The sequence below is a fragment of the Rosa chinensis genome, chromosome 7 (genome assembly GCF_002994745.2).
Source record: "Rosa chinensis cultivar Old Blush chromosome 7, RchiOBHm-V2, whole genome shotgun sequence".
Lineage (NCBI taxonomy): Eukaryota > Viridiplantae > Streptophyta > Magnoliopsida > Rosales > Rosaceae > Rosa > Rosa chinensis.
The window spans coordinates 9,941,630-9,969,100 of record NC_037094.1 but is presented as its reverse complement, the minus strand read 5'-3'; the positions used below and the strand labels follow the sequence as shown (position 1 = coordinate 9,969,100).

Genomic DNA, 27,471 nt, shown 5'->3' with positions numbered 1-27,471 from the left:
AGTGCAGTAGCAGGATTGGATGAGTGCAGTAGTAGGATTAGGCGATGATGAGTGCAGTAGCAGAACATGAGTACGAGGGCAGTAGCATAACTGGACTAGCATGAGTGCAGTAGCAGGATTGGACGAGTGTAGTAGCAGTATTAGTCGATGATGAGTGCAGTAGCAGAACACGAGTACGAGGGCAGTAGCAGAACTAAATGAGCATGAGTGCAGTGGCAGGATTCGACGAGTGCAGTAGCAGGATTAAGCGATGACGTTTGTACTAGCAGAACAAGAGTACAAGCAACAAGATTTGAACAAAAAAGAGTTTGGATTAAAGAAAATAATTAAGATTTAGCTATCCATGCATGAAGGTTATAATTGTAAATGTCTTATTGACACATGGCAACAAAGTAACATAAAAAGATTATTCTCAGAAGAAAAAAAAGTAACATAAAGGGATTAGAAGTCAAAAGAAGTAATTAAGGGTAAAAAAAAAAAAAAAATTAACTCATGACATGTGGCAAGTGGAGAGCAGATTGTCCTTATTTGTAAAATTTAGTCCTTATATGTTTAATTCAATCTTCAAATGATGTATTTGTTAAGTCATCTTTTGTCAATAACTTATATGTAATTTGTTAATTTTTAAATAAAGATTAAATAGTTTAGATGTATTTATAGGTTATATAAAATAACTTAAAATGAATGTTTTAAATTGTAGAGAGCCTCATCCGCTCTTTATATTTATGAACAAGATAACTAAAAGTTATTACAGAGAGCCACTTAGAGTCTGGTGCAGCTGCTAAAATAGATAAAAAGCTAAACATGCTCTCTAAAATAACTAAGGAGCCAAAATAGAAAGTCTGGTAAAAATGCTCTAAGCTTTTCAGAGTACTAGAGCTACCAGGGCTCATATAATTATAATTAAGAATCGACTCTCCAGAAACCACCATCATTTTGCTGATATCTTTTAATACTTAGACACCAAGCTCTTTAGGCCCACACAGAAGGTTCCAGTTAGCTAGGTGTATTATCTTTTTCTCACTATCACCCGACAAAGTTTCTGTTAAGTTGTCAAAGAGTGCAGCAAGTAGAAGAAGGGATAAATAGACAGATCAAGTAGAGGTCTAAAATTGGTAACTTGGTTGCAAAAGATACTAATGATATCCTGTTATATATGTCAAAACTGTACTAATATTTTTTGTTTTTGTGTTTTTTTAGGGGGACATTCTGGGGTCGGAGGTAAAGTTGTTGAAAGCTGAGAGCCACCCGCATAACAACTTGAAGTTAGCTGAGGTAGTTGGATTTAATGATTGCCTAGCAGCTATTGATAGTCGCATATATATTGGAAAATATTGCTGTATATGCTGCAAAAGGTGGTCATCGTTACTGTGTTGCCATGGTGTGAGCTCCGAAGAGGAAGGAAACCCGATGAATTTATTAGTAAGGAACAAGAAGGAAGGCGGCACGCGATGGCCCTTAGAAGAAGTACGCCAAAATCGCTAGAGTTTGTTTGCCGCCAGGCAGGGATGGGGGAAACTATTATGAGAGAAGTGATTTAGCATCTTTTTGATATGGAGGCCGAGTTTAAACTTTTCAACTTAATTGATACTAAGATCATTTGGTTTGCATTTGAAAACAGTTTTTGGATTTGAGATTTTGAAAGACAGAAAAGACCCTTGCAATACTGTTCCATGTTTCTGGTGTCAGGGTTATCTTTGTATCAGTAATTTGTAGTTCATAGTGATTTTTTGCGAAATTAGTCTTTAATGATTGATTTTAAGAAGGCTTGTTTATTTTGATCATGTGAGAGAAAATATGACATTCAATTGTTATAAAAAAAAACAGCTGTCCAGGGTCCAGGCCAAGTCATTTATAGGTTTCTCTCAGGGGTTTTATCTTTGTCTAACCAGCTAGGGGAGGCGCTGCGAATACCTTTCATCGCTTTTATTCCTCGTCCGATGGCATCTGCGATGGCGTCTTGCCGTCATTATGATGCTGCCGGACGGGAAACGAATACCCACTGATCATCTAGGAGGTGGTTTGGCCTGAGGTTTTGACAGATTTTGATCAGCGTGGTTTTTTAGGATCGGGCTCGGAGGTAAGGCATCCATGGACACCGGTTCTAGGAGATGAGTTTGGTGCGAGGTGGGACTAGATCAGAATCCATCTCCTTTCCAGTTTGCGATAATGGCGCGGGAGCTCTGATTTCTTCTTGGAGGCGGGGCTTCAGTATGGTTTCGTGGCCGCGGTGCAGCTAGTCCTTGGGTTCATGGGCGATGGTGCAACCGATCACTATGCTCTTGCGGTCGTGTGCTTGCGGCAGCAAGTTGTGTCCATTTGGGACTTATCTGCAGCAGTGAAGGAAACTTGGCTAGGTCAATTGTTTTGGGCCTAGGGTTTAATTATCTTTTGGGCCTTGGGCTGCTATTTAACTAAGTTTTCGTTATTTCTATTTTCAATAAATTTCCCTACTTGTTTTAGGGAACTAAGCATTTGTGCAATCTTGGTGTCTTAATTTAGCGCTCTAGAGTAGTATCAAATAAGGATTCACGCTATTTTTCTATGTAATTTGATGTCTAATGAGTGGACTTATTGTCTATATACCACCGTAGGTATTACCACACCTTCTTGTCTATCACTACTTAAGATGACAGCGGAATGACATGTTACAGACACTTTGGCTTGAGATGAATATATTTTTGCCCATTTAGGTTGATTCAAAAAAAAAAAAAGTTCCAAAAATTAGGTAGAATGTAGTTCTTCATTCTAAGTGGAAACTTGGTCTTCAATAAGAAGTTCAGATAAATTTAAGGAACCGAGTTTTTCTGAAATCATGTATAGCAATTTTAGTGTTGGGCAATGATATAGGGCCTCAATGAGGCCTAAGATTTGTGGCCTCAATTCTAGGTGTCAAGCCATGTCACCTATACACCTCACTAATTTGTCAAATCATGTTATGTCATTCTTGAATAAAAAGACTATCTTATCATTTCAAAATCTAATGGCTCTAAATTACTTTAGCTTTCTTCTAGAAAATATACATTATTTTTTTTTCTTTTTCTTTTTTTATTATATATATAATTCGTCTAAAAAAATTTTATATTTATATATTTTTGTGAATATATATATATATATATTTATCTATCATTCGTCAAAATATATATATATATATATGTTGTTGAATATATAACGGCTCTAGAGTATTTTGACTTTCTTCTAAAAAAAATATTGTTTGGTTTTTTTTCCTTTCTTTCTTTTTCATTATTATGGATTTTTTTTTTCATTATACATATTCAAAAAAAGTATGGGTGTGTATATATATATATATATATAATTTGTCCAAAAAAATTATATATTTTGGATGGAGAATTAATGTGGTGTGTGTATATATATATATATATATTAATATCGTAATTATAATCCATTAAATCTGGTAAATTGAAGTAATATTTAAATTTTTTAATAAATAAATTTAATAAAATTAATGGAAGATTAGTTACCTTACATTAACAAGTTAATTTGAAAAGTCAAAAATTAAATTGGATTCACAAAAATGGAAAGAAAATGTATTTAAATTGTAATTTTAACTCATAAAATCTAGTGATTAAAAACCTAGATGACAGGACCCGCCCCGAATTACACCCTGAAATCCGAGGTGGCCCTGTGGGGCCCACCTTAGGGATAACTCTACCAAAAATTCGGCAGAGTCACCTCTAAAATGGACTACCCAAAAACCTGTAAAACACACTAAACACTTCAAGCAAACCAACCTTATACTCCTGGAGCCACCCTGCTCCCAATTACCAACAACTCCACTTTCACAAAACACAAAACTCAAAAATACTAATCCCAAGGTTATGCAGAGCAATACTACACAGGGATATAACAGATGAGTAAAGGATCAAGTGATCCTACACTGCGGAAGTAGTGACAACTATGCCTCAAATGTCATGTACGCCCGACCTCCACTAATTCGCCTGCAAACTGGGCATTAGAAACCGAAAAGCCCAGGGGAAAGTAGACGAAAAACGTTAGCGTGAGTGGACAAAAATAAACAATTTAAAGGAAAAAGGATTTCATACTTTCCCACAAGTTTACAATATAAAGTCTCGATGCATGCAACGTTTATAAAACGTATTTCTTTAAACTCAAATCTCGTGCAAACCATTCCAGCCCCGCTGGATAAAATAAATCGGAATAGCCCCGCTAGTCAAATCATAATAAAATATGGGGAAGGACGTTCACCATACGAAAGAAGGGAGCCTTATTGGCTCGTGTCGGAGTGTCCCACACTCTTGAGCATCCCATGCTCTCCTCTACTCACCTACGAACACATAGTAAGTAGGGAGGAGTAATAATAGGCTAGCCAGTAATATAATATATATAGAACGACCCTGGGTATGGTGGTTAAAAACCGATAAATTCCAGTAAATCCTTTAGACTTCCCCATGTCCCACGCTGAATAAATGAATAAGTTGTCAATGAGGCATTCCCAATGCCAAACCGAAAGTCGGTAAATAAATATGGAGACTTACTCCATCGAAATCCCATTTCAAAAATCCTTTAAAAAAACTCAAATCGACGAATGAAAATATAATATGAAGTTCCGGAAATCACCTCGGAAAATAATTCGTCGAAAATCAACATCATTTATAAATTCGAATCCGAGCATAACAATTTCATAACCAAAACTCACAACCAGTATAAAACTTAAATACTTCATGAGAATCATTATTTAAAAGTAATTCCATAAGATAATTCACAATTATCTTTATATGCTCGGTAAATACGTTAATAAAATAAAACATGCTTTAATAAATAAACGCACGCATCACTTGTTTGAAAACAAAAGTCCACTCACAGTACTATTGGCAACCACGCAAACGAGTTCCTTCATCTAACCGTAGCTCGCGACATTGCCCTGTACACAATTATGTTTCCGTAAACGGCAATCCGATAAAATAATTACGAACTTAAACGAAATCCGAAAATCCCTATCTCCAATACTTCTCAAATTCAACCCAAATCTCTTCCACAATTCTAATTCCTCAATTTACATATTCCATAATGAAAACGAGGGAAATCCGACGGCCGGATTTCCCATAATTCCACCACAAAACTCCAAACTTCGAAAATTCACAAACAATTCCAAACTCCTCCAAAATTCACCAAACTTCACATATAAGCTCTATGATAATTATAGAATTTAACTAGCTAAAAATTGAAATTTATAAACTACCCTAGCCGCCGCTACCGCCGCCCACAGTGGCGGCGCCGCCGCCACCATCTCCGATGGCCACCAAAATTTGACAGTAGCACCTTCTCAACACACTGATTCAACTTCATAACTACAACAATTCCAAATAACAACTAGAAACAGTCGAAATCAATTAATGAACAAAAACCCAGAAATCCTCAAGAACCCTAGAATTTCAATTCGTCGATTCGGCATCTACACAATAAATCGTGATACAAGGCCATAGGGGAAATGCTCAGTGATGAAAACCGAACCTTCGATGGCGAAATGGGGACCGGAGGTGGCCGGAATCGCCGGAAATCGATGAAACCTCCGTTCGGCTACAGTGACCGTCCTCTTCTTCTCATTGCTGCACCTTCCACAGTTCATATTAGGCTACCAAACGAACCCAGAAATCAAGAGAATGAATAGAGCTTTCCAACGACACCTTACACGTCAAAATCCGTCGCCGGATGGAGGAGATATCGCCGGAAGAAGGTGAAGAGGTCGGAGAGGAAGAGAGAATCGGGGAGAGAGAAGAGAGCTCTCGGTAAGTTTCCGAAAATGGAAACTTACCACAGTAACTCGGCTATTTATAGAAACTTACTATATGAACAGTAACTTTAGTATTTCGCTTATAACTTTTGCATACGAACTCCGATTTTTACGTACCACATATGCACGCGCTCGGTTTAACGTCCTCTACAACTTCCATGAAGAACTGTTTCTCAAATTTTGATCCGAACAAAAAGTCAACTTTTAGGGCCACTAAAAGTACTAAACTGAAAGTAAAAGTGAAAGTAAAGGTCGTTTACCGTCCAAATGACTAGTAAACACGTGGATTTAGGTTCGGGACGTTACAATCTCCCCTCCTTATAACAATTTCGTCCTCGAAATTTAGTCGCGAGTCGATTTCTCTCGATTAAAGTTTTCTGTAGTTCATATAGAAAAAATCTTCATCTTTACTAACTGTAGTAATCTACAAAGCTACGGCTCTATGTATAAAAATACATCCCAATAGCCACTAAATCAATTCAACACTAACATAAACTCACACAACAAGAGTTCTCAAATGAAATCCTCATTCCCACTTACGTCATCAACATGACATTCATTCACTGCATCATTTCTCAAAATTACAATACAACAATTTCCTTAAGCAACCAACACTCAAATCACCACGTGGCATTGCACATATAACTGTTTTCACACAGATCGTTGTCCTGTACCGGCATATAAGCACAGTAAACACTCTCACCAAGCTTTCGCTACTCAATTGGCATCACGGTAAACCTCCATGGTAAAATTTAAGCATGCACTAATCTACACAACAATAGAGATGCATCACTTAAAGCAAATCATCTTCAAAAGCACGTCAACAAAATATGTCACCCAGTGATGATGACTTGGGCTTGCTCATTCCTTAGGTTAGGTAGTAAGGCTGGCCATTTGGACCAAAGAAACCGAACCAACCACATTTTGAACCGGCCCAAACCAATTTGGGCCAATAACTCGGCCCACTAACCTTCTACTCGGCTCGGCTACAGTATGAACCTACTGTAAGTATACAGTACAGACCATATACACATCCGTATATCGAGCATCTACGAGATCCAAAAATATTTATAGGAGGTAAGGTTCGAACTCCAGACCTCCTACACCATGGCTTTGCTCCCAACCACTGAAGCAGGAGTTGCTCTCTATAATATATATGCTCACTTATTATATATATTATGTCAAAAACGACATAAAATCGACATAAAATAAATACAAGGGGATGCAAGGTTTCGAACCCTTAACCTGTTGTACAAAAGCTTTGCTCCCAACCACTGGAGCACAAGCTGTGCTTAATATAATGTGTACAAATTTTATACTTATTATGTCATAAACGAACATAATAAAAAATAAACGAGAGGCGAGGTTCGAACCTCAGACCTCTTGTACACAAACTCCACACTCAACCACTAGAGCACGAGCTGCTCACGTTACTATCCATACCAAACCTTTTATTTAAACCAACTGTTTCAAACTGTTTCAACAATGCGGCCCAAAACACCCCAAACTGTTGCAGAAATCCAGCCCAACATATCCAAAACTGTTTCAGAAACTCGGCCCAACATATCCACTACTGTTTCAAAAACTCGGCCCAATGAATTTCGCCAAAAGTATTTCAGAACTCGGCCCATCGGGCCTCCACCCACAGCTACAGTGAGGGCCTTGATCAGAGACAAGCCCAGGTACGGCCCACTTGCCACGGCTTATCCCTTCCGTGATTTACGGCAGTCAAAATCACTTTCGGCTAAAGCGGTCTGCCACAGCGCCTCGAGATCCATCCTGTCCCCCTACGCGCTCTACACGCGTCAACCATTTTTCCGGGTTTCAGGGCGACTTTAATCCAACGCGTAGATTTAATCTCTGAGATCGTGCATCCAACGGTGGAGATCTGCTCACCTCGTTCTATAAATAGGTGCATTCTGATGGCGCAACTGTTCACTCCAAAGGAAAGAAAAATTTCTCCTGAGTTCCAACCCTTCTCTCTCAACTCTTCAGCTTTCCCCTTCTTTCAAAACTCAATCCTTTCTTCTTCGATTCAATCCTTCTCCTTCCAAATCTTCTCTCCCATCTAGTTGATTCAATCACTTCTTTCCTCTGAGCTTTCAAATCTCCAACACCCCATCATCAACCTCAGTCCTTCTAAGATCAATCCGCCACAAACACTCAATCACTCTGTTGATCTTCACTTTTCACTTCCTTTCAACCCAACACCATGGAACCACGAACTCTGCAACTAATGGAGCTTCAAACCCAACAACACATGGAACTACAACAACAGCAACCAACTGAGGAGGGAGGAAGCAACCAAGCAGCCGGGAGTAGTGCCAACACGCCTATCAGGCCAACTAATAACCGGTGGGCTCCCACACCAGCTCAACTGAGAATCCTCCAGGAGCTTTACTACGATAGGGCGCTTAAAAACCCAACTCCAGAGCAGATTCAAGGGATCTGTCTCCATCTGAAGCCGTATGGGCAGATCGAGAACAAAAACGTTTTCTATTGGTTCCAGAACCTCAAGGCTCGTGAGAGTCAGAAGTTGAAGGAAATCCGGAACGTACGGGTTGGTGGATCCCTCGATCTCAAATTTGGATCCACAAGTTCTACTGAAGGTGGCAGATCCATCGATCTCAACTTCGGTTCCACCGATTCCACTGGTGATGATGGATCGATCGATCTAACCCTTGGGTTACGATCATTCATGGAACGACGAGGAGGAGATCACCAAGAGGTCGAGACTCTTCCTCTGTTCCCTGAGCACGGTGAAGACATCCTTGGTAACCCGAAGACTACATCCGAGGAAGTTAACACATTTGGTTACTATTCAGGTGGCTCAGGCGGTTACAACAGTGGTTCACCTGTTTCTCTTGTTTCTCTTGAGCTCAGCCTCAATCCATTCGGAGCCGCTGACCTAGCTTAGAATAGTGCAGTCCTTTGTTTGTTTATTTTGTAATCTAACTAAATCAATAAGATTGAATGCATGTCGTACTTTCTTTAAACAACTAACAACGACACCAAGGGTCGAACCTTGGTCAATCCTTGCTCGTTCAAAACCTTCGTCAACTATGTTGCACGCCTCATTCATAATAATGTATCACAAACAATATTCAATATCTATCAATCAATTAAGTCACACAAAGGTCTAGCTAGCATTATTTGAGTCAAACCAAACACAAACAATTCCGTTGCTAGAATTAGGAATTAATAAAATTAAGCGCTTCCTGAGTTAACTAGGAAAACCCACACCTTAGAGTTACACTTACAACACATATAAAATCTCCACTATTTCATCAAACAATTGTTTCAACAAAAACTTATCACTAGTTCCGTTCCTACCAACAACCTTGATTTCAAAACAATTAAAACACTCAGAGACAATCCAAAAATATTGTCTCCGACACTTACACAAAACCTCAATCTCCTCAAGGTAGCTAACACAATTCACAAGCTCTTTCCCGAACAATCCTTAATATAAGACAAAGGACACCCGTCCAACAGCTTGTGTCACACCAATCGATATCCGGATCCGAACGTGGTCCCACCACAATAATGATCCAATTTGCTCAAATAATCATCACTGAAGTACGTCACTTAAAACAGACTACAATACCTTCCACCATCCACTAATATAATATCACAACCCATTCGTCCGACAAACTTCCACTAAGAGTCTATCACAATTCAACCTTCAAGACTCCGTGATTCAAACTTCGAATCAGATTCCGTATCACAAAGTAATTCCGTTCGAATTTCTAAGAACACCCAACTATAACACTATCACTATTCCCCAAATTTACGTATCACCGTTTCACTCATAAATGGATAAGCAAAGGAATCCATTTGCATAATATCACATACGAAGAGTTGATTCCAACTCTCCCAATTATTTACCGACCAAAGTTGTAACTCTATTATAAAACCTTAAGCATTCTTCCAATTCTTGCACTTCAAGCACATAACTGCAAAAGCCCACTCTTGTTAATCTCCCTACTCGCTACCATACAAGACTCAGATAGACAAAACTATAAGTCATGGTATCAAAAATCAATCTCTTTTATTTCGAGCAAAACTATGCTCATACACCTTGGTTAGGTCAACGACCCAAAATGACAATTCTAAAAATCTCGTCCTACTTATATCTCTCAATTACTATCATCACTTCTCACTTGCCATCATCAGTGACCAAAGTCACTTGAAAACAAAGACACTAGCCATAACAACCCAGAATAATTATTCAATTTTCTCTGTAAATGGTTTCCAACACTGAGGTTCCTAAAGAACCACAAAAAACTTCCAATAATATTTCAAATGCTACTTAACAACCAATCACATCATAAAACATCTTTCCCGAAACTTGGTTCAAAGTCAAACCACCATTATTACCATGTCCATTTCTACCCACAATCCTGATTCCCGAAGCAATCATATCATCTAGAGACAGCCCAAAGCTATTGTCGCTCGTCTCAGACACTCAAATACAACTCGAACTCTAGTTTCCGCACCTTAATCCCTGCCCCAACATCCTTGTTGGCATCAAGGAAAGACAACCACAACATTTTCCTCGAATCACATTTCGTAGCACAACTCGAAACTGTAGAGTAGTTTTACTCTACCATCACCAGGGATAGGCGCATGATAGTTAACCAATCGAATACGCAAAGAAAACCCTAGGAGGTCGGCGTACAAGAGGCATAGTACCAGAAGAAAACCAACTAACTTTGTACCTTACACACTTGATGAATACCACAGCACCGAAGAGCACACGATGGGGAACCGCTGCAGTCGGGCCATCACTCGAGAGGTACTGGGCAACACCAAGTATATAAGGTAACAGAATAGAAACAAGTCTACAGAACCTAACAACCTAATGCTCTGATACCAAATTGACAGGACCCGCCCCGAATTACACCCTGAAATCCGAGGTGGCCCTGTGGGGCCCACCTTAGGGATAACTCTACCAAAAATTCGGCAGAGTCACCTCTAAAATGGACTACCCAAAAACCTGTAAAACACACTAAACACTTCAAGCAAACCAACCTTATACTCCTGGAGCCACCCTGCTCCCAATTACCAACAACTCCACTTTCACAAAACACAAAACTCAAAAATACTAATCCCAAGGTTATGCAGAGCAATACTACACAGGGATATAACAGATGAGTAAAGGATCAAGTGATCCTACACTGCGGAAGTAGTGACAACTATGCCTCAAATGTCATGTACGCCCGACCTCCACTAATTCGCCTGCAAACTGGGCATTAGAAACCGAAAAGCCCAGGGGAAAGTAGACGAAAAACGTTAGCGTGAGTGGACAAAAATAAACAATTTAAAGGAAAAAGGATTTCATACTTTCCCACAAGTTTACAATATAAAGTCTCGATGCATGCAACGTTTATAAAACGTATTTCTTTAAACTCAAATCTCGTGCAAACCATTCCAGCCCCGCTGGATAAAATAAATCGGAATAGCCCTGCTAGTCAAATCATAATAAAATATGGGGAAGGACGTTCACCATACGAAAGAAGGGAGCCTTATTGGCTCGGGTCGGAGTGTCCCACACTCTTGAGCATCCCATGCTCTCCTCTACTCACCTACGAACACATAGTAAGTAGGGAGGAGTAATAATAGGCTAGCCAGTAATATAATATATATAGAACGACCCTGGGTATGGTGGTTAAAAACCGATAAATTCCAGTAAATCCTTTAGACTTCCCCATGTCCCACGCTGAATAAATGAATAAGTTGTCAATGAGGCATTCCCAATGCCAAACCGAAAGTCGGTAAATAAATATGGAGACTTACTCCATCGAAATCCCATTTCAAAAATCCTTTAAAAAAACTCAAATCGACGAATGAAAATATAATATGAAGTTCCGGAAATCACCTCGGAAAATAATTCGTCGAAAATCAACATCATTTATAAATTCGAATCCGAGCATAACAATTTCATAACCAAAACTCACAACCAGTATAAAACTTAAATACTTCATGAGAATCATTATTTAAAAGTAATTCCATAAGATAATTCACAATTATCTTTATATGCTCGGTAAATACGTTAATAAAATAAAACATGCTTTAATAAATAAACGCACGCATCACTTGTTTGAAAACAAAAGTCCACTCACAGTACTATTGGCAACCACGCAAACGAGTTCCTTCATCTAACCGTAGCTCGCGACATTGCCCTGTACACAATTATGTTTCCGTAAACGGCAATCCGATAAAATAATTACGAACTTAAACGAAATCCGAAAATCCCTATCTCCAATACTTCTCAAATTCAACCCAAATCTCTTCCACAATTCTAATTCCTCAATTTACATATTCCATAATGAAAACGAGGGAAATCCGACGGCCGGATTTCCCATAATTCCACCACAAAACTCCAAACTTCGAAAATTCACAAACAATTCCAAACTCCTCCAAAATTCACCAAACTTCACATATAAGCTCTATGATAATTATAGAATTTAACTAGCTAAAAATTGAAATTTATAAACTACCCTAGCCGCCGCTACCGCCGCCCACAGTGGCGGCGCCGCCGCCACCATCTCCGATGGCCACCAAAATTTGACAGTAGCACCTTCTCAACACACTGATTCAACTTCATAACTACAACAATTCCAAATAACAACTAGAAACAGTCGAAATCAATTAATGAACAAAAACCCAGAAATCCTCAAGAACCCTAGAATTTCAATTCGTCGATTCGGCATCTACACAATAAATCGTGATACAAGGCCATAGGGGAAATGCTCAGTGATGAAAACCGAACCTTCGATGGCGAAATGGGGACCGGAGGTGGCCGGAATCGCCGGAAATCGATGAAACCTCCGTTCGGCTACAGTGACCGTCCTCTTCTTCTCATTGCTGCACCTTCCACAGTTCATATTAGGCTACCAAACGAACCCAGAAATCAAGAGAATGAATAGAGCTTTCCAACGACACCTTACACGTCAAAATCCGTCGCCGGATGGAGGAGATATCGCCGGAAGAAGGTGAAGAGGTCGGAGAGGAAGAGAGAATCGGGGAGAGAGAAGAGAGCTCTCGGTAAGTTTCCGAAAATGGAAACTTACCACAGTAACTCGGCTATTTATAGAAACTTACTATATGAACAGTAACTTTAGTATTTCGCTTATAACTTTTGCATACGAACTCCGATTTTTACGTACCACATATGCACGCGCTCGGTTTAACGTCCTCTACAACTTCCATGAAGAACTGTTTCTCAAATTTTGATCCGAACAAAAAGTCAACTTTTAGGGCCACTAAAAGTACTAAACTGAAAGTAAAAGTGAAAGTAAAGGTCGTTTACCGTCCAAATGACTAGTAAACACGTGGATTTAGGTTCGGGACGTTACACTAGATATCTAAATTGATTGGGAAGTTGATATCTGAACAGAAATTGCTTAATATGGAATACAATATATTGCACATGAGGAAATTAATTTTTGAAAGTATGCTTGTTTTGTTGATCCCAAATTTTTCAATAGACAATAATGATTTTTAAATGTGAATGATAGCTTCTATTTTAGTGCAAATATGTCATTAGAAAAAAGTTCTCAGTGAACTCTACTTGTTCATTATTAGCTACTTAGTACTTTTTTGTTTTTATAAGACATGTTAGTACTTAGCTGACTTTCAATTTCAACGTAAATGATATATGGCTTCAATTTAAGTGTGAATATGTTATTAGGGAAAGATTCCTCGTTGAACTTTACTATTGGCTACTTAGTACTTACTTGTTCGTGCAAGACACACTAGCTTATTTTAAGTTTCAATGGATGATGGCTTCTATTTTAGTGTGAATATGTCATTCAGGAAAGGTCTCCAGTAAACTTTAATGGCTCATTATTAGCTACTTAGTACTTATTATTCATGTAAGACATGCTAGCTAACTTTAAATTTCAGTATGGATGATGACTTCTATTTTGGTGTAATTATGTCATTTGGAAAAGGTCCACAGTGAACTTTACTAGCTCATTATTGGCTACTTAGTACTTATTTGTTACTGTAAGACAATTTGGATGATGACTTCTATTTTAGTGTAATTATGCCATTAGAAAAAGATCCTCAGTAAACTTGACCAGCTCATCATTGGCTACTTAGTACTTACTTGTTCGTGCAAAACATGTTAGCTCTTTCAGTTTCAGTAGATGATGACTTCTATTTAAGTGTGAATGTGCCATTAGGTAAAGGTCTCTAGTGAACTCTACTAGCTTATTATTGGCTACTTAATACTTACTTGTTCGTGCAAGACATGTTAGTTCTTTCAGTTTCAGTAGATGATGACTTCTATTTAAGTGTGAATATGCCATTAGGTAAAGATCTCCAGTGAACTCTACTGGCTCGTCATTGGATACTTAGTACTTATTTGTTACTGTAAGACATGTTAGCTGACTTTAAATTTCAGTGTGGATGATGATTTCTATTTCAGTGTAAATATGCCATTAGGGAAAAGTCCCCAGTAAACTTTACTGGCTCATTATTAGCTACTTATTACTTATTTGTTCGTGTAAGACATGTTAGCTGACTTTAATGTTAATGTGAACGATGACTTCTATTTTACACCTTCCTTAATTGCACTTTTTATTTGATTATTGCTGTTTTTATTTGATTATTGGCTTATTGCTGTGTTATACACCTATTGTTCATTGAATTTCTACATCGTATTAATAACATTATGATTGTTTTTTCATGTAAAAATAAACGAACAATTGTATTAATGAAGTCTCACTTGACCTTTAAGGAACACTTCCTAATGTTGAGTTTAGATGCGACAATATTAAATTATAGAGAAATTTTGAAATATGATGGAATCTAGAATATTATCAATTCCATTTATTAATGATATTTTCTTACCTCTTCAATTACCAGATTTCATAGGTTTTAATTACGATTTCAATACATTTTCTTTCCATTTTTGTAGATCCAATTTAATTTTTGACTTTTCTAATTAACTTGTTAGTGTAATTAAGGTAAACTAATCTTCCATTAATTTTATTAAATTCATTTATTAAAATAGTTGAATATTACTTCAATTTACCAAATTTGATGGGTTATAGTTAAGATATTAATATATTTTCTTTCAATTTTTGTGGAATCAATTTTAAATTTGACTTTTTTTAATAATTTTTTTTTAAAAAAATTTGTGGGTTAGAATTGTGACATTAATATATATATATATATATATATACACACACACACCATATTAATTCTACATCGAATATACATATATAAATTTCTGTACGAATTATATATATACATATATAATATAATTATATATATATATATGTTTGTGAATATATATATATATATATTTATATTTATACACACAAACACATACTTGTATATAATTTTTTTTATTAATTATATATATATATATTCACAAACATATATATATATAATTATATATATAACGAAAAAAAAAATCAAAATAATATATTTTATTTTTAGATGAAAATTAAAATAATTTAGAGCCATTAGATTTTGGAAGAATAACATAGTCTTTTTACTCAAGAATTACATGACATTATTTGGCAAATAGGTGATGTGTGTAGGTGACATGACATGACACCTAGGATTGAGGCCACAAATCTTTTTCCTTTTAGTGTTATGTGAAAAGAAATGAATGGAGAATTTCTCACGGTCAATAGTAGAAGGCAATTTCATATTAAAAGATAAAAAGAAGAAGTAAACTAGCTTTCTTGTGCGAAAAGCTATTGCAGATCGAGCACAACCTAGAAAGTAGAAACCCAGCCTTTTTTTTGTTGAACAATCAGCTTTAAGATGTCATGTTGATTATTGGGACAGGCCGAACTGTAAATATTAACCCTACTGTTTGTAGGAATCATAATATCCCTAACGTAAAAGGAAAGAGAGATGAGGATACGAACTCTAAAGAGATAAGATCTCCTAATGCTAATGAATAACGGTTTGGATATATGAGTTGAAGCCCCTCTATATAAAGGAAGGTTTACTTTTCCCCACTGCAAAGTCACTAAGCCACTGGGTAAAACATGGACCGAGAGTGGGGTTCAAAGCCCGGAGGTGGAGGCGCCGTCTCCGCCCAGAACGAAGCCATCGACCGCCGCGAGCGACTCCGACGACTTGCCCTCGAGACCATTGATCTCGCCAAAGATCCATACTTCATGCGCAATCACCTCGGAAGCTATGAGTGTAAACTTTGCTTGACCTTGCACAACAATGAGGGTAACTACTTGGCCCATACACAGGGAAAGCGCCACCAGACCTATCTCGCCAAGCGGGCCGCGCGTGAGGCCAACGATATTCCTACTCAGCCCCAGTCCCACAAGCGCAAAGTCTCCATTCGCAAAACAGTGAAAATTGGTAGGCCGGGCTATAGAGTAACAAAGCAGTTTGATGGAGAGACAAAGCAAAGGTCTCTTCTCTTCCAGATTGAGTATCCGGAAATAGAAGATAATGCAAAGCCAAGGCATCGTTTTATGTCATCTTATGAGCAGAGGGTCCAACCCTATGAGAAAAGATACCAGTATCTTCTGTTTGCAGCCGAACCATACGAGATAGTTGCTTTTAAGGTTCCTAGTACAGAGATTGACAAATCGACTCCGAAGTTCTTCTCACACCGGGATCCAGACTCCAAAATGTTCACGTTGCAGCTATATTTCAAAGTTAAGCCACCAGAGACGAACAAACCTCAACCTCCCCCAAATGCCATTGGCACAGGTGCCCCTGGAGTTCCTTCAAGGCCTCTACCCCCACCACCCCGAGGTCCACCTCCTCCTCCTCTACAAGGAATGGAGCCTAGTGCACCTATGGGAAACCCTCCTAGAGCTCTTCCAACTATTCCTGGTTCCTTACTGCCACCTCCTCTTATGGTAAATGGCCCTGGGCCTATGCCTCCTGGTGGGGCTCCACCTGCCCCACCTCCACCTCCTGTCAGCAATAACACAATGGTGAATTTCACTCTTGGTATCCAGGTGGGTAGACCACCGACTATGCCACCTCCACCACAAGGTTTCCAAGGACAACAGATGCAGGGCCAGGGTCTTCGTCCTCCTCCTCTTCCTACACCTCCTAGCATGGGTCGTTAACGGGATCACATTACCTCAGGAATTGCAGAGAGCATTGCAACAAATGACAATTTAAGATGATATGACCGGTGGTAGCTATACTTGATAAATGAACTTAATTCAATTATTCCTCTGGGTGCAGAAGTTCAATGCTCCATTTTTCATTTGTAAACGCCTGTGTTAAGATTTAAATCGAAAAGATATTTCAAGTTGGAAAGTTTTATAGTACATGCCAGTATGTCATACTCATATTTACAAATGTGACAGCAAATTTGTTGTTATTGTAGTAACTTGAGTTATATTTTATGTAATCTTAGTTCTATTAATGGTAATTATACTACCTACGACCTTGTTACAAATTTTTGAACAAATTTGTTGTCAATATTAATGTAATTTTGGTTTAACTACATGTAAATAATGTAAACGAATGTCATAACTTTATTCTCAATATTGTAATTTTGATTCATATAAATTGTAAATTTTGTTCAAATAGATGTAAAATCAGTGTATGATAAACATCACGTACAATATCATAGCTTGTCTCAAGAAAGTTGTAACCGCGACTATCTGATTTTTGTACGATTGCAATTTCATGTGAACATATTGCATTTGCATTATGTATTGGTCTTGTCAACTTAAGATACATGAACACATGCAAATTTTCTTCATGAAAAAAAAACGAAGGTTTTCCCCACGTTATTCTCAGACCGTGATATGATGCCATCTTACCCTTACCAGTTGCCACGCATACCAAGGCTATTGGTATCATACCTCCTCCTCCTGGAATTAATGTCATCATTGATGAAACTGCCACTACAAGAGAAAATGTCATCGGTAACAACCCAAAATTGTCATAAAAAGTCTCAATTTCTCGCTCAATTGAAAATGTGACGGCTTTGGATTATCACAGCTAGTTGTCACATAATGTGTTTTACTGATTGTCAAAAGCGACGAAATTATATAGTTGTCGCTTTTTCAATATGAGACGCAATTGGTTCCTCGCATATCATAAATTGTGAGATACGCTAGTGTGTTACCAAAAACTATATGCGAGATTTTATATTTGTTACAATTTCTGATATACGAGGTTTCGTTTATATTGCATATTCTGACTGCGAAGCTTGTATGTTGTCACTTTTTCAATATGTGATGCAACTAAATTCTTGCTTATCACCTTTCTTCAGGAATGTAATTGCGTTGTAAATTATTATATGCGAGATTTCTATATATGTTGCAAAAAGTAACATGCGAGGCAACATCCCTAGCTCTCGCACATTTAAATCTAAAAGACCAAATGATTCCTCGCAAAATCTAATTTGCAGCTCTTATATATGTTGCAAATCTTAAACACGCAAGTCTTCATTGGTGTCATATATGAGATATAAGGCTTTTATTTTTACCACCTATAACATGAGAGTCTTGGGCACTTTGTCATATATTAGTAATGAAAACAAATTCGTAGCTCAAAATTTCAATAGAAACTTGAATCACAAAAAATCTGCTTCACACTATAAAATGCAACAGAGCCACAGAGGTTCATAAACTATATGCATGGCGGATCGTATACATATAATTTCTTATATAATTAAAAAGGTTAATATCTAAATGGTTCTTGAAAAAATACTACTAGCCACTACATCTACCATATCATTCATCTTGTTCTGCTTCTAATTAATCTTCCTCCATGACGTCTGGACTGCTCCACTATGATTAGGACCCCATCGTCCCCTGTGCCTCTAGATTAGCCTCACCTAGCTTGAGTCATCCACCTTATTCAACTTGTCCTTACGGTGGGGATAAAACAAATTTTGAATCTATGCTTCTGCCTGTAAAACAAAACAACAACAAAACTGAATTCAAATGGTTCTATATGCATGCACCTAATTAACTATCAAGCAAAAAAATTTGTAAAAATCAAACAAGTTAAAGAGTAGAATTGAAATAGAAGAATACACCTTGAAGAATACCTGACTTGCAGCATCTATGCCTACTTTGTATTTGAATTTGGTGCCTACCATTCTAGAAACAAAACAAAGAGTCATTAGGCCAAGGTAATATATGCAGCACAGCTTTATGTCTAACCAAATTTACAACCAAATAAGTCAAATGGGAACGCGCGCCATGCTCAGTTCGTGGCGAAGAACGGACCGCAATTTGAACAGGTCATAGCTAAGAATCTAGACATATATTACAAAATCAAATCTAGGCTTTTTGATTTCCTCAAAAGGTGGTCATCGATCCTGTGTTGCGATGGTGTCAGCTCCGAAGAGGAAGGAAACCAAATGAATTTATTGTTGGAGAGGAAAGATTACACGTTAGATAAGTGATAAAAGATAATATAGCTTATAAAAGTGGATCAGTGGCGGAACTAGGATTCAAAACCTTGGGGGGGGGGGGGGGGGGGTCGTCCAATAATAAAAGATAATTATACACAATAACACTGTTAAAATTTGGAAACAAGTTTAAAAAGTTCAAAACTTTCCGTATATTGTTTTCTGCAGAACCTTATACAAAATTCTTTCTTAATTGTTATAATTAGATACTAATATCATTTGGTTTGCATTTGAAAACAGTTTTTGGATTTTAGATTTTGAAAGACAAATAAAGCAATCTAAAGGACCCTTGCAATATTGTGGTGTCGGGTTAATTTTTTTTATCAGTAATTTGTTGTTTACATTGATTTTCTGCAAGATTAGCCATGTAATGTCTTTAATGATTGATTTTGGTTTAGGGTTAAATCAACTGTTAAAGCTACTTTCTATTTTGATCATATGAGAGAATATGACATTCAATTGTTAAATCAACTTCATGAAAAGAAAAGCTGTCCAAAAATTAGGTGAAAAATAATTCTTCATTCTAATTGGAAACTTGGCCATGAATCAGAAGTTAAAATAAATTTAAGAAACTGAGTTTTCCTGAATATCATGTATAGCAATTTTAGTGTTATGTGAAAAACAATGAATGAAGAATTTGTCACGGTCAATAGTAGATGGTAATTTAACATTAAAAGATAAAAATAAGAAGTAAACTAGCTTTCTCGTGCGAAAAGCTATCGGCCTATTGCATGCAGAGCACAATCTAGAAAGTAGAAACCCAACTTTGGATTTTTTTTTCTTTGAACAATCAGCTTTGGAATTAGCTAGTGAGCCAAAACGTGCTAGTTGGTGCCGAAGATGTCATGTTTATTATTGGGATAGGCTGAACTGTAAATATTAACCCTAATGTTTGTAGGAGTCATAATATCCCTAACGTATTAGGAAAGAGAGACGAGGAATACCAATCCTAAAGAGATGAGGTTTCCTAATGCAATTAAATCTCCTAATGAATAATGGTTTTGGGATATGTGAGTTGAAGCCCCTCTATAAAAAGGAAGGTTTTCCCCCCATAATTCTCAGACCGTGATGATGATGATAGGTTCCATCTTACCCTTACCAGCTCCTCCTGCAAAATCAGTTGCCACGCATACCAAGGCTATTGGTATCATACCTCCTCCTCCAGGAATCAAAGTCGTCATTGATAAAACTGCTCAGTTCGTGGCAAAGAACGGACCCCAATTTGAACAGGTCATAGCTAAGAATCTAGACATAGCAAAATCAAATCTAAGCTTTTTGATTTCCTCAAATCCCTACAATGCATATTATAAGCTCCGGGTGTCTGAATTCCTTGCCCAGCCTGATCAGTCTTATGAAAAGCTAGCGAGAGTTGTAGATGTTGAAGATGGAGCACCAAAACCTGATTCTCCCTCCCAGCTTAGACCTGAATGCAAAGTGCCTGAACCATCAGAACCCGAAGAGTTTACTGTTCGGCTTCCTGAAGGAATTTGTGGAGAAGAACTAGATGTTATTAAACTCACAGCCCAGTTTGTAGCTCGGAATGGGAAATCGTTTTTGACAGGATTGAGAAGCAGAGAGATGAACAACCCCCTGTTCTATTTTCTCAGGCCTAATCATAGCATGTTCAACTTTTTCACTTCTCTGGCAGATGCATATTCAAAGGTGTTGATGCCACCAGAAGGATTGACAGGGAAGCTCAAGAAGAGCGTGGCAGACATGTCTACTGTGCTAGAACGGTGTGTGCATCGGCTGGAGTGGGAGGCTTATCAAAAGAAGGCAAAGCAGAAGGCCGAAGATGAGATTGAGCAGGAAAGGTTACAAATGGCTGCAATTGATTGGCACGATAATGTCTTGGTCGAAGTCATAGACTTTGATGATGTTGAGGATGACTGTTTACCTCCTCCACTGAGCATCGAAGAGGTTATAAGGGGAAGCAAAGTTGTTATGGAAGCAGATGATAATGTCGAAATGGATATGGATGAAGAAGAGATGCAACTTGTTGAAGATGGAAAGAGGGTAACAGAGGTGGCCGATCCAGAACAACCACCAATGAGAATTGTGAAGAACTGGAAGAGACCTGAGGAGAGGATGATCCAATCCAGTGTTGAAAGGGACATGACGATTTCCCCTATTACTGGGGAGCTTGTCCCTAAGAATGAGATGTCTGAGCACATGAAGATTTCCCTCATTGATCCAAGATACAGAGAACAGAAAGAAAGGATGTTTGCTAAGATTCGGGAGACTAGTCTTGTTCTTGCACAGGAAGATGAGATCTCAAGAAACATAGTGAACCTTGCGCGAACTCGTCCTGATATTTTTGGTTCCACTGAGGAGGAAGTTTCTAATGCTGTCAAGGCTGAGATTCAAAATCAAGCGATATCACAGAGTATCAATGGAGAGGATAAGAATGATGCTGTGAACAATGAGCGAAGGAACTTTCCTGGTCCAGCAAGGCCTGACATGCCTTCAGTTCGACCTCAACCTCCACCAACTGGCTTTCTTCCTCGTGTTCCTCTAAGCACGGTTCATTGTTCAGCTCCTAATAGCATTGGCCTCCCAATACCTCCTCTAGTTGTCCAATTTCCATCGGTTGGAGCTCCTCTGCTACCTCCATCAATATTTACGACTGCAACTAATATTCCTACACCATCTCCACCTGTAGCTCAGTTTACACCTATGCAAGTTCCCCAAAGGCATTATATTCCTCCACCTTCAGTGCATATGATGCCCCTGCCTCCACCACCACCTTTACCTCAAGAAATGCATCTACCACCACCACCACCACCTCCAGTTGCAGAGGAGGAACCCAAGCCAAAGCGACAGAAGCTCGATGATTCAATGCTTATTCCAGAAGATAAATTTATGGCACAGCATCCGGGACCAGTTGACATGAATGTATCTGTTCCTATTGTTGATGAAGGTAACCTCAAAGGCCAACTTCTACAGATCACGGTGCAGTCTTTATCTGAAACTGTTGGCAGTCTGAAAGAGAAAATTTCTGCAGAAATCCAACTTCCGGCAAACAAACAGAAATTGAGTGGAAAATCAGGCTTTCTCAAGGACAATTTTTCACTTGCATATTACAATGTTGGCGCAGGACAAACACTCGCTCTTTCAATAAGAGAGCGCGGTGGAAGGAAGAGATGACAGTTTGCTAGGATTTTCAACTATCTATCATGTAGTTCTTCAATGGTTTTACCTGCTTTGATGTTATATACCATATTGTAAGTACTAAAAAGATTATATTGTCATCTTTAAACTATCTTATCTACTCTACTACCAGATTCTTCCGCCAATCTCTAATTGTGAGTACTGTGCAATTGTGAAGTGAACTGCCGATACAACTTATTCTCATTTTCTTTACCAAAACTGTTTTCAGTAAAAAGTTATTGATCATTTTATGAGGGGCAATGAAAGCAACTTCAACAAACTTCACCTAAAATGTGCCTATTAATTTTGTTCACTGATTGACCTCAAAAGCTATAAATTTAAAAATCTGGCTAAACTGGAATATTCAAATTTGTGAAAAACCAACCTAATTCAATACAAGGCCGCCTATTTAGCTTTCATCAGAATCAACATCAACACCAAGCTACAGTCCACAGCCTCCTGTTTTCCGGATAACTTGGATTTCTCACATCCATTCTTCATTCCAAAGAATCGAAACTGCCATGACATCTACAGGAGCTTTAAACAATAGCATTATGCTGCCAAACATCTGGGAACACAATCATGAAACTTCTCAGCCATGTCCACCCAAAACATCTGAGTTTTGTAATTTCTTTCTTTCAATCAAAAGAAAACTTCTCAGCCAATTGAGTGAGTCCTTCCATGTCCACTCAAATGGGGAATTGAGAGCGTTACTTTACATGCTTATTTGCAAATTCTTGAACATCTTCCTGAATTCAATAAGACAGGGTCAATATTTCAGACAGTAATGAAGCTAGACGTGGAAACACTGAAGGGAAATCTAGCCAAGTGAAATCAGAGATAAAAAAGAGGAATCGCTAATGAAATAAAATCAGTTGTCCAAAATTATACATTGGTGTAGTGATATTGCAGCTCCACATGAGACACTTCTTACAGACTGGTGTGAACTAAAAACTTTATTAAATTAAGTGCTGTTAAAATTAACATCCATAAACAGCAGTTTAATTCAAAACCAATGCTTCATCTTCAGCTTTCATAAGGATTGGCTACTGGAACTCCTTGAGTATGTGCTAAAATACGAATCCTCTCGTCATCCGGAGAATAGGGCCATGCAACCACTTCAATAGATCCCATCCATCCCTCATTGCGAAGCTTCTTAACTGCCATGACATCTACTGGAGCTTTAACCTTTATGACATCTAGTGCCATCAGGTGCTGTTTGTGAGTCTCTTCGGCAACTTGGGATGCATGGAGATCTTCGTCACTATTGTCAGTAAGATGATGTCTTCGAACAGTTGAGAACGCAATCATGAAGCTTCTCAGCCGTTCAAGTGAGTCCACCTCCATAGTTAAAGAATCTGCCCTCCACACAAACCTCGATTAAAAGGTAAACAATTACCAGGTACTATTCCTGCTCTTTCCTCAGTTTATCTGGGTTATATATATGAAATATTAAAAGCAAGAACAACTAAAGGTGCACTACACACCACAACACCCACAATAAAGATCAAATTGATAGTTGGCTGGAAATAAATAAAATTCCCTTTCCAAAAATTGAAGAAAATTTGAGAGAGAATAATGTATACTTCTTCATTGAAAATATGACCCTTTATATAAGAACAAGAGTACAAAAGTTACATAGAATCTAATTCTATGGCTAATATACTCTCCTTATTACATAAGGATTTACATTCCCGTTTGGACCGGTCACACCAAAACTATGTTAACTACAACACTATCTTCATTAGTTTTCAACAATCAGAGATAGACAGGGGACAAGATATTATGGGGATTACCTTATATATACATCAAATACATGATTAGTTAGTTTGCAACAATCAGAGGAAGCATCCAGGAGTATGCGACCTCAGGAACTCCATATATTAGATCAAACTCTCAACAACTATAGCGATTTCAATTTACACGTAAATAATGAAAGCACCAAATCTTACAGTCAATAATTATCGCAGCGATACAGAATAAAGTTCTAAAAACAGAAGAAAAGAAGAAAGCAGGGGTGTACCTCTTTTTTGCGGGCATGAGCACAATCTGAAAAGCTTTTTGCATTCATTTATGCCAGAAATTTCTAGTGTCAGTTCATATTGGGTTTGAGATAAAATAGGCCGGTTCGAACCGAACTATGTTCCGAAAGTGAAGTAATTAAGGGTCAACCGAAAAGGTCATTTAAGTACCGGTATCTACTTTAAAAGCCCAGTTCGTACATGAATGTGGTTTGTGATCTTATTGCTGGTTGATGGAAATTTTTAGTTGTAATACAATACTCTTGCTGTGATCTTGTTCTTCCTTTATAGTTATAAAGGGGGTACTTGTGTGTCTACTGTTAATGGATTGTCAAAGCACTTTCAAGCTAAGCTATCTTCTTGCTCAAAGATCAGTTCTTAACTGTACTTCCCAACAATGACAATCAGATCGCCAAAAACGTAGTCAACACTATAAAAATTGAGGATTCTCTCTATTCTCATGAACCAAAATATTTGCTCAAATATTGTTTTCCCTATTGTACTTGTCGATCGAGACACTTAAAACATCAGTTGCATCATGAATCTGTCTGGCATTATAATCAGCTAAACCATTTACAAAAACATATGCATATTAAGTTCTGGGAACATCACTTTGCTGAGGAATAGAGTTCCTGGCAGAAGCAATCCAAGCTTTCATATGTAAACCAGTTTTTCTTCATCTGCAATAACACAGAAAGTCGCTAAAAATTGGAACACTTGCATCATAGAATAGATATCTGATACTCAGGAAACACTTACAAAGTAAGGGTAGCCCTCCATGCTAAAATTCTGCGGAGCACTCTCCGTGAACAAATTAATGAAGTAGAGAACAAAATTACCACATTCCTCATCATTTCTCTGCTGTGGCACCTGAATTATTTCCACTTTTAGTACATTTTTAAGATGAATGTTGTGAGTCAAAAAGAGACTATGTTTATGTTACCTTAGGTATCAAAAGAGGAATTTTTCTCAGAAGATTCATATTCTCAGGCCTACCCTCTTCTCTAAAGATGTCCACTACAAATCTGAAAACAATAATAAAAGAACATGTAGAATTAGAGGCAATGTAGAATGAAACTATGGACCAAGAAAAAAGGAGACAAGTTTTGCTAAAGAAAAACATACTTTCTTATATTTGGTTCGAGCCTCCTCGGATCTGCCATTTCAAGAGAATCAAGCAACAACATGCATGGTCTTTGTGTCTTTGATTTGAGATTCTCACCAAAATGACACAATATTAGTAGGTTCCAGTGGCTCCTAAGATGGTGACATTTCAGAAAAGAAAATGTCATAACTCCAATTGTTAATAGAATGAAAAGATCTTAACACAAGGTAATGTAATATAGTTACCAGCACACAATAGGAACAAAAACATATTTCTTTGAAAAAATATGCTTCTTCTTAATCCAGGTTAGCACCTTGTCTGTGGTGGTTGGTTTAATGTACAAGGAAAACCATAAACAGTCAAGGTATGTGAAGGAAGTTTTCTTGTCCTCAGAGAAGCTCTTCCATAAGTTCCTGCACATTCAAGCAAATTTCTGATCCCATTAAATTGAAGACAACTTTTTCACAACAGATCACTCAAATGTTGCACCTACTCAAAGTAGCACTCAAAGGCCTCAGAGCCTAGCTTCTGTTTCTTCCGTGACACTCTACAAGCTCGAGAGACTGGCACTGGTTTTCTTCTTGACACTGAACACGTTTTAGTGTCTTGGTTCTGTGTTTTTCTTGACACTTCACGGTTGACATACTTGCTCTTAACACACCTGGTTGATCTCTGGCGGTGAGAAGAAAAAGTTAAAAAGCATGGGGATATCTTTTTGATCTCTTCAGTTTCTCCCCGAGTCAAGCTCTGTCTTTGAGCTTTCGAAGCTGCTAATACATGCATCCAACATGTTCGATGCTTTGACAGTTGATCATTGTAAATCTCTGTTGCAGGATAAAACACTCATCAAATCTCTCACCAAATATGATCATACTAAAGCAATACATAAGCATTCAATACCGAAATGTATGCCCTACAAATGTAAATCGTTCACTACTGCACTAGGGATCAAATTGGTCTAGCATAACACAAAAGGATTTCACTATATGATGATGGTTTAACAAGAATGAGACAACAGCTCAAGTAAAACATGATCAAACCAGAGAAAGCCATACCTATACAAAACAACTTCAAACAAATTTCCCAATTGCCAGAGAAGACATTGTCCCCCACTGAACTTCATCCTAAACTTCCGGGTTCATTTGTTTACATTTTTTTGCATGAAAAACATGGAATTTGACTTTTTTACTTTCTTTAGTAAAAACTTCAAAGCCAAGAATAATTTCATTTTCTTCATTCTTTCATACTCAACACTAAATCTCTTAGTCTCCTACCCCTCATTCTCCTGCTTGATCAGTAAAAAATTCAATCTTTAACCCCCAGAGTAAAAAAAAAAAAAACTAAACTTTGAGCAGTACAATGCAGAAAAAGCAAGAAAGTAAACCGAAGAATTGTCACTGTGGTTACCTGAAATCGAGCACTTCAGGTCGGACTCGGGTTCGGGTTCGGAGTCGGAGTCAATGTTAATGGGACCGTCGCTGCTAGGTTTTCTCCTTCCCATTGAAATTTTCACACAGAAATTTTGGAGTGACCGAGACTCTCAAGCGGAAAGGTGAAGAAGAACAGGGAGGGTCAGAGTCCATTAATTACCGGATCCATCTCGACCGTTCATCTAATCAACGGTGCCTGGCGCTTGTAAGTAACACGACATGTCGTATATTCCAACGGAAAGAGATATAAAGAAACAAACACAGTCGTATATTTCGGTGCCTCCTCGCTGAAGAAAAGCACACACTCACAGAGAGAGAGAGAGAGAGCTTTTGAACTCGGAGAAGAGACTCAGTGAGTTGCTGTAACCGATTCGCCATGGAAGGTCAAGAAGAGACTCAGCAACCTCATCTGCAGCTAGCGAACAAGCTCTTCCTTCTGTCGCACCCGGACGTTCAAGACATCGAGAAGGTCCGGCTCCGGGAAGAGGTTTTCGCCACCGTCAAAGCCGATGGTAAATCGAATCGGATGAATTTTTCACCGATTTTTACTGGTTTTTACATTGCTCAATTTATGGTTTGCGTGACTGGATTGTGGTTGGTGTTTT

The 27,471-nt window shown here is 38.0% G+C and overlaps 4 protein-coding genes across 4 annotated transcripts in view; 3 read left to right on the top strand and 1 right to left on the bottom strand.

Moving 5' to 3' along the window:
- Window positions 1–27,471, top strand: part of LOC112180459 (26S proteasome non-ATPase regulatory subunit 6 homolog) — a 31,364-nt gene that overhangs the window by 863 nt on the left and 3,030 nt on the right. Inside the window, exon 2 of the mRNA XM_024319025.2 lies at window positions 27,176–27,378. Within this exon, the coding sequence (XP_024174793.1) occupies window positions 27,243–27,378 (136 nt within the window). The 5' untranslated portion in view covers window positions 27,176–27,242. The remainder of the gene's footprint in view (window positions 1–27,175; window positions 27,379–27,471) is intronic.
- LOC112177370 (splicing factor 3A subunit 2) lies at window positions 15,793–16,848 on the top strand. Its single transcript, XM_024315664.1, has one exon. It carries the CDS (start codon window positions 15,793–15,795, stop codon window positions 16,846–16,848), a length of 1,056 nt encoding a protein of 351 aa, XP_024171432.1.
- Window positions 20,229–22,307, top strand: LOC112177369 (probable splicing factor 3A subunit 1). Its single transcript, XM_024315663.1, has one exon. The coding sequence runs from the start codon at window positions 20,229–20,231 to the stop codon at window positions 22,305–22,307; it is 2,079 nt and encodes a 692-aa protein (XP_024171431.1).
- Window positions 23,150–26,970, bottom strand: LOC112175586 (probable ubiquitin-like-specific protease 2A). The gene is made up of 8 exons (XM_040511731.1): window positions 26,844–26,970; window positions 25,930–26,260; window positions 25,682–25,849; window positions 25,457–25,588; window positions 25,275–25,356; window positions 25,091–25,201; window positions 24,334–25,011; window positions 23,150–23,668 (listed from the first exon to the last, which is right to left on the bottom strand). The coding sequence occupies exons 1-7, from the start codon at window positions 26,935–26,937 to the stop codon at window positions 24,940–24,942; spliced, it is 990 nt and encodes a 329-aa protein (XP_040367665.1). The 5' UTR covers window positions 26,938–26,970; the 3' UTR covers window positions 23,150–23,668; window positions 24,334–24,939.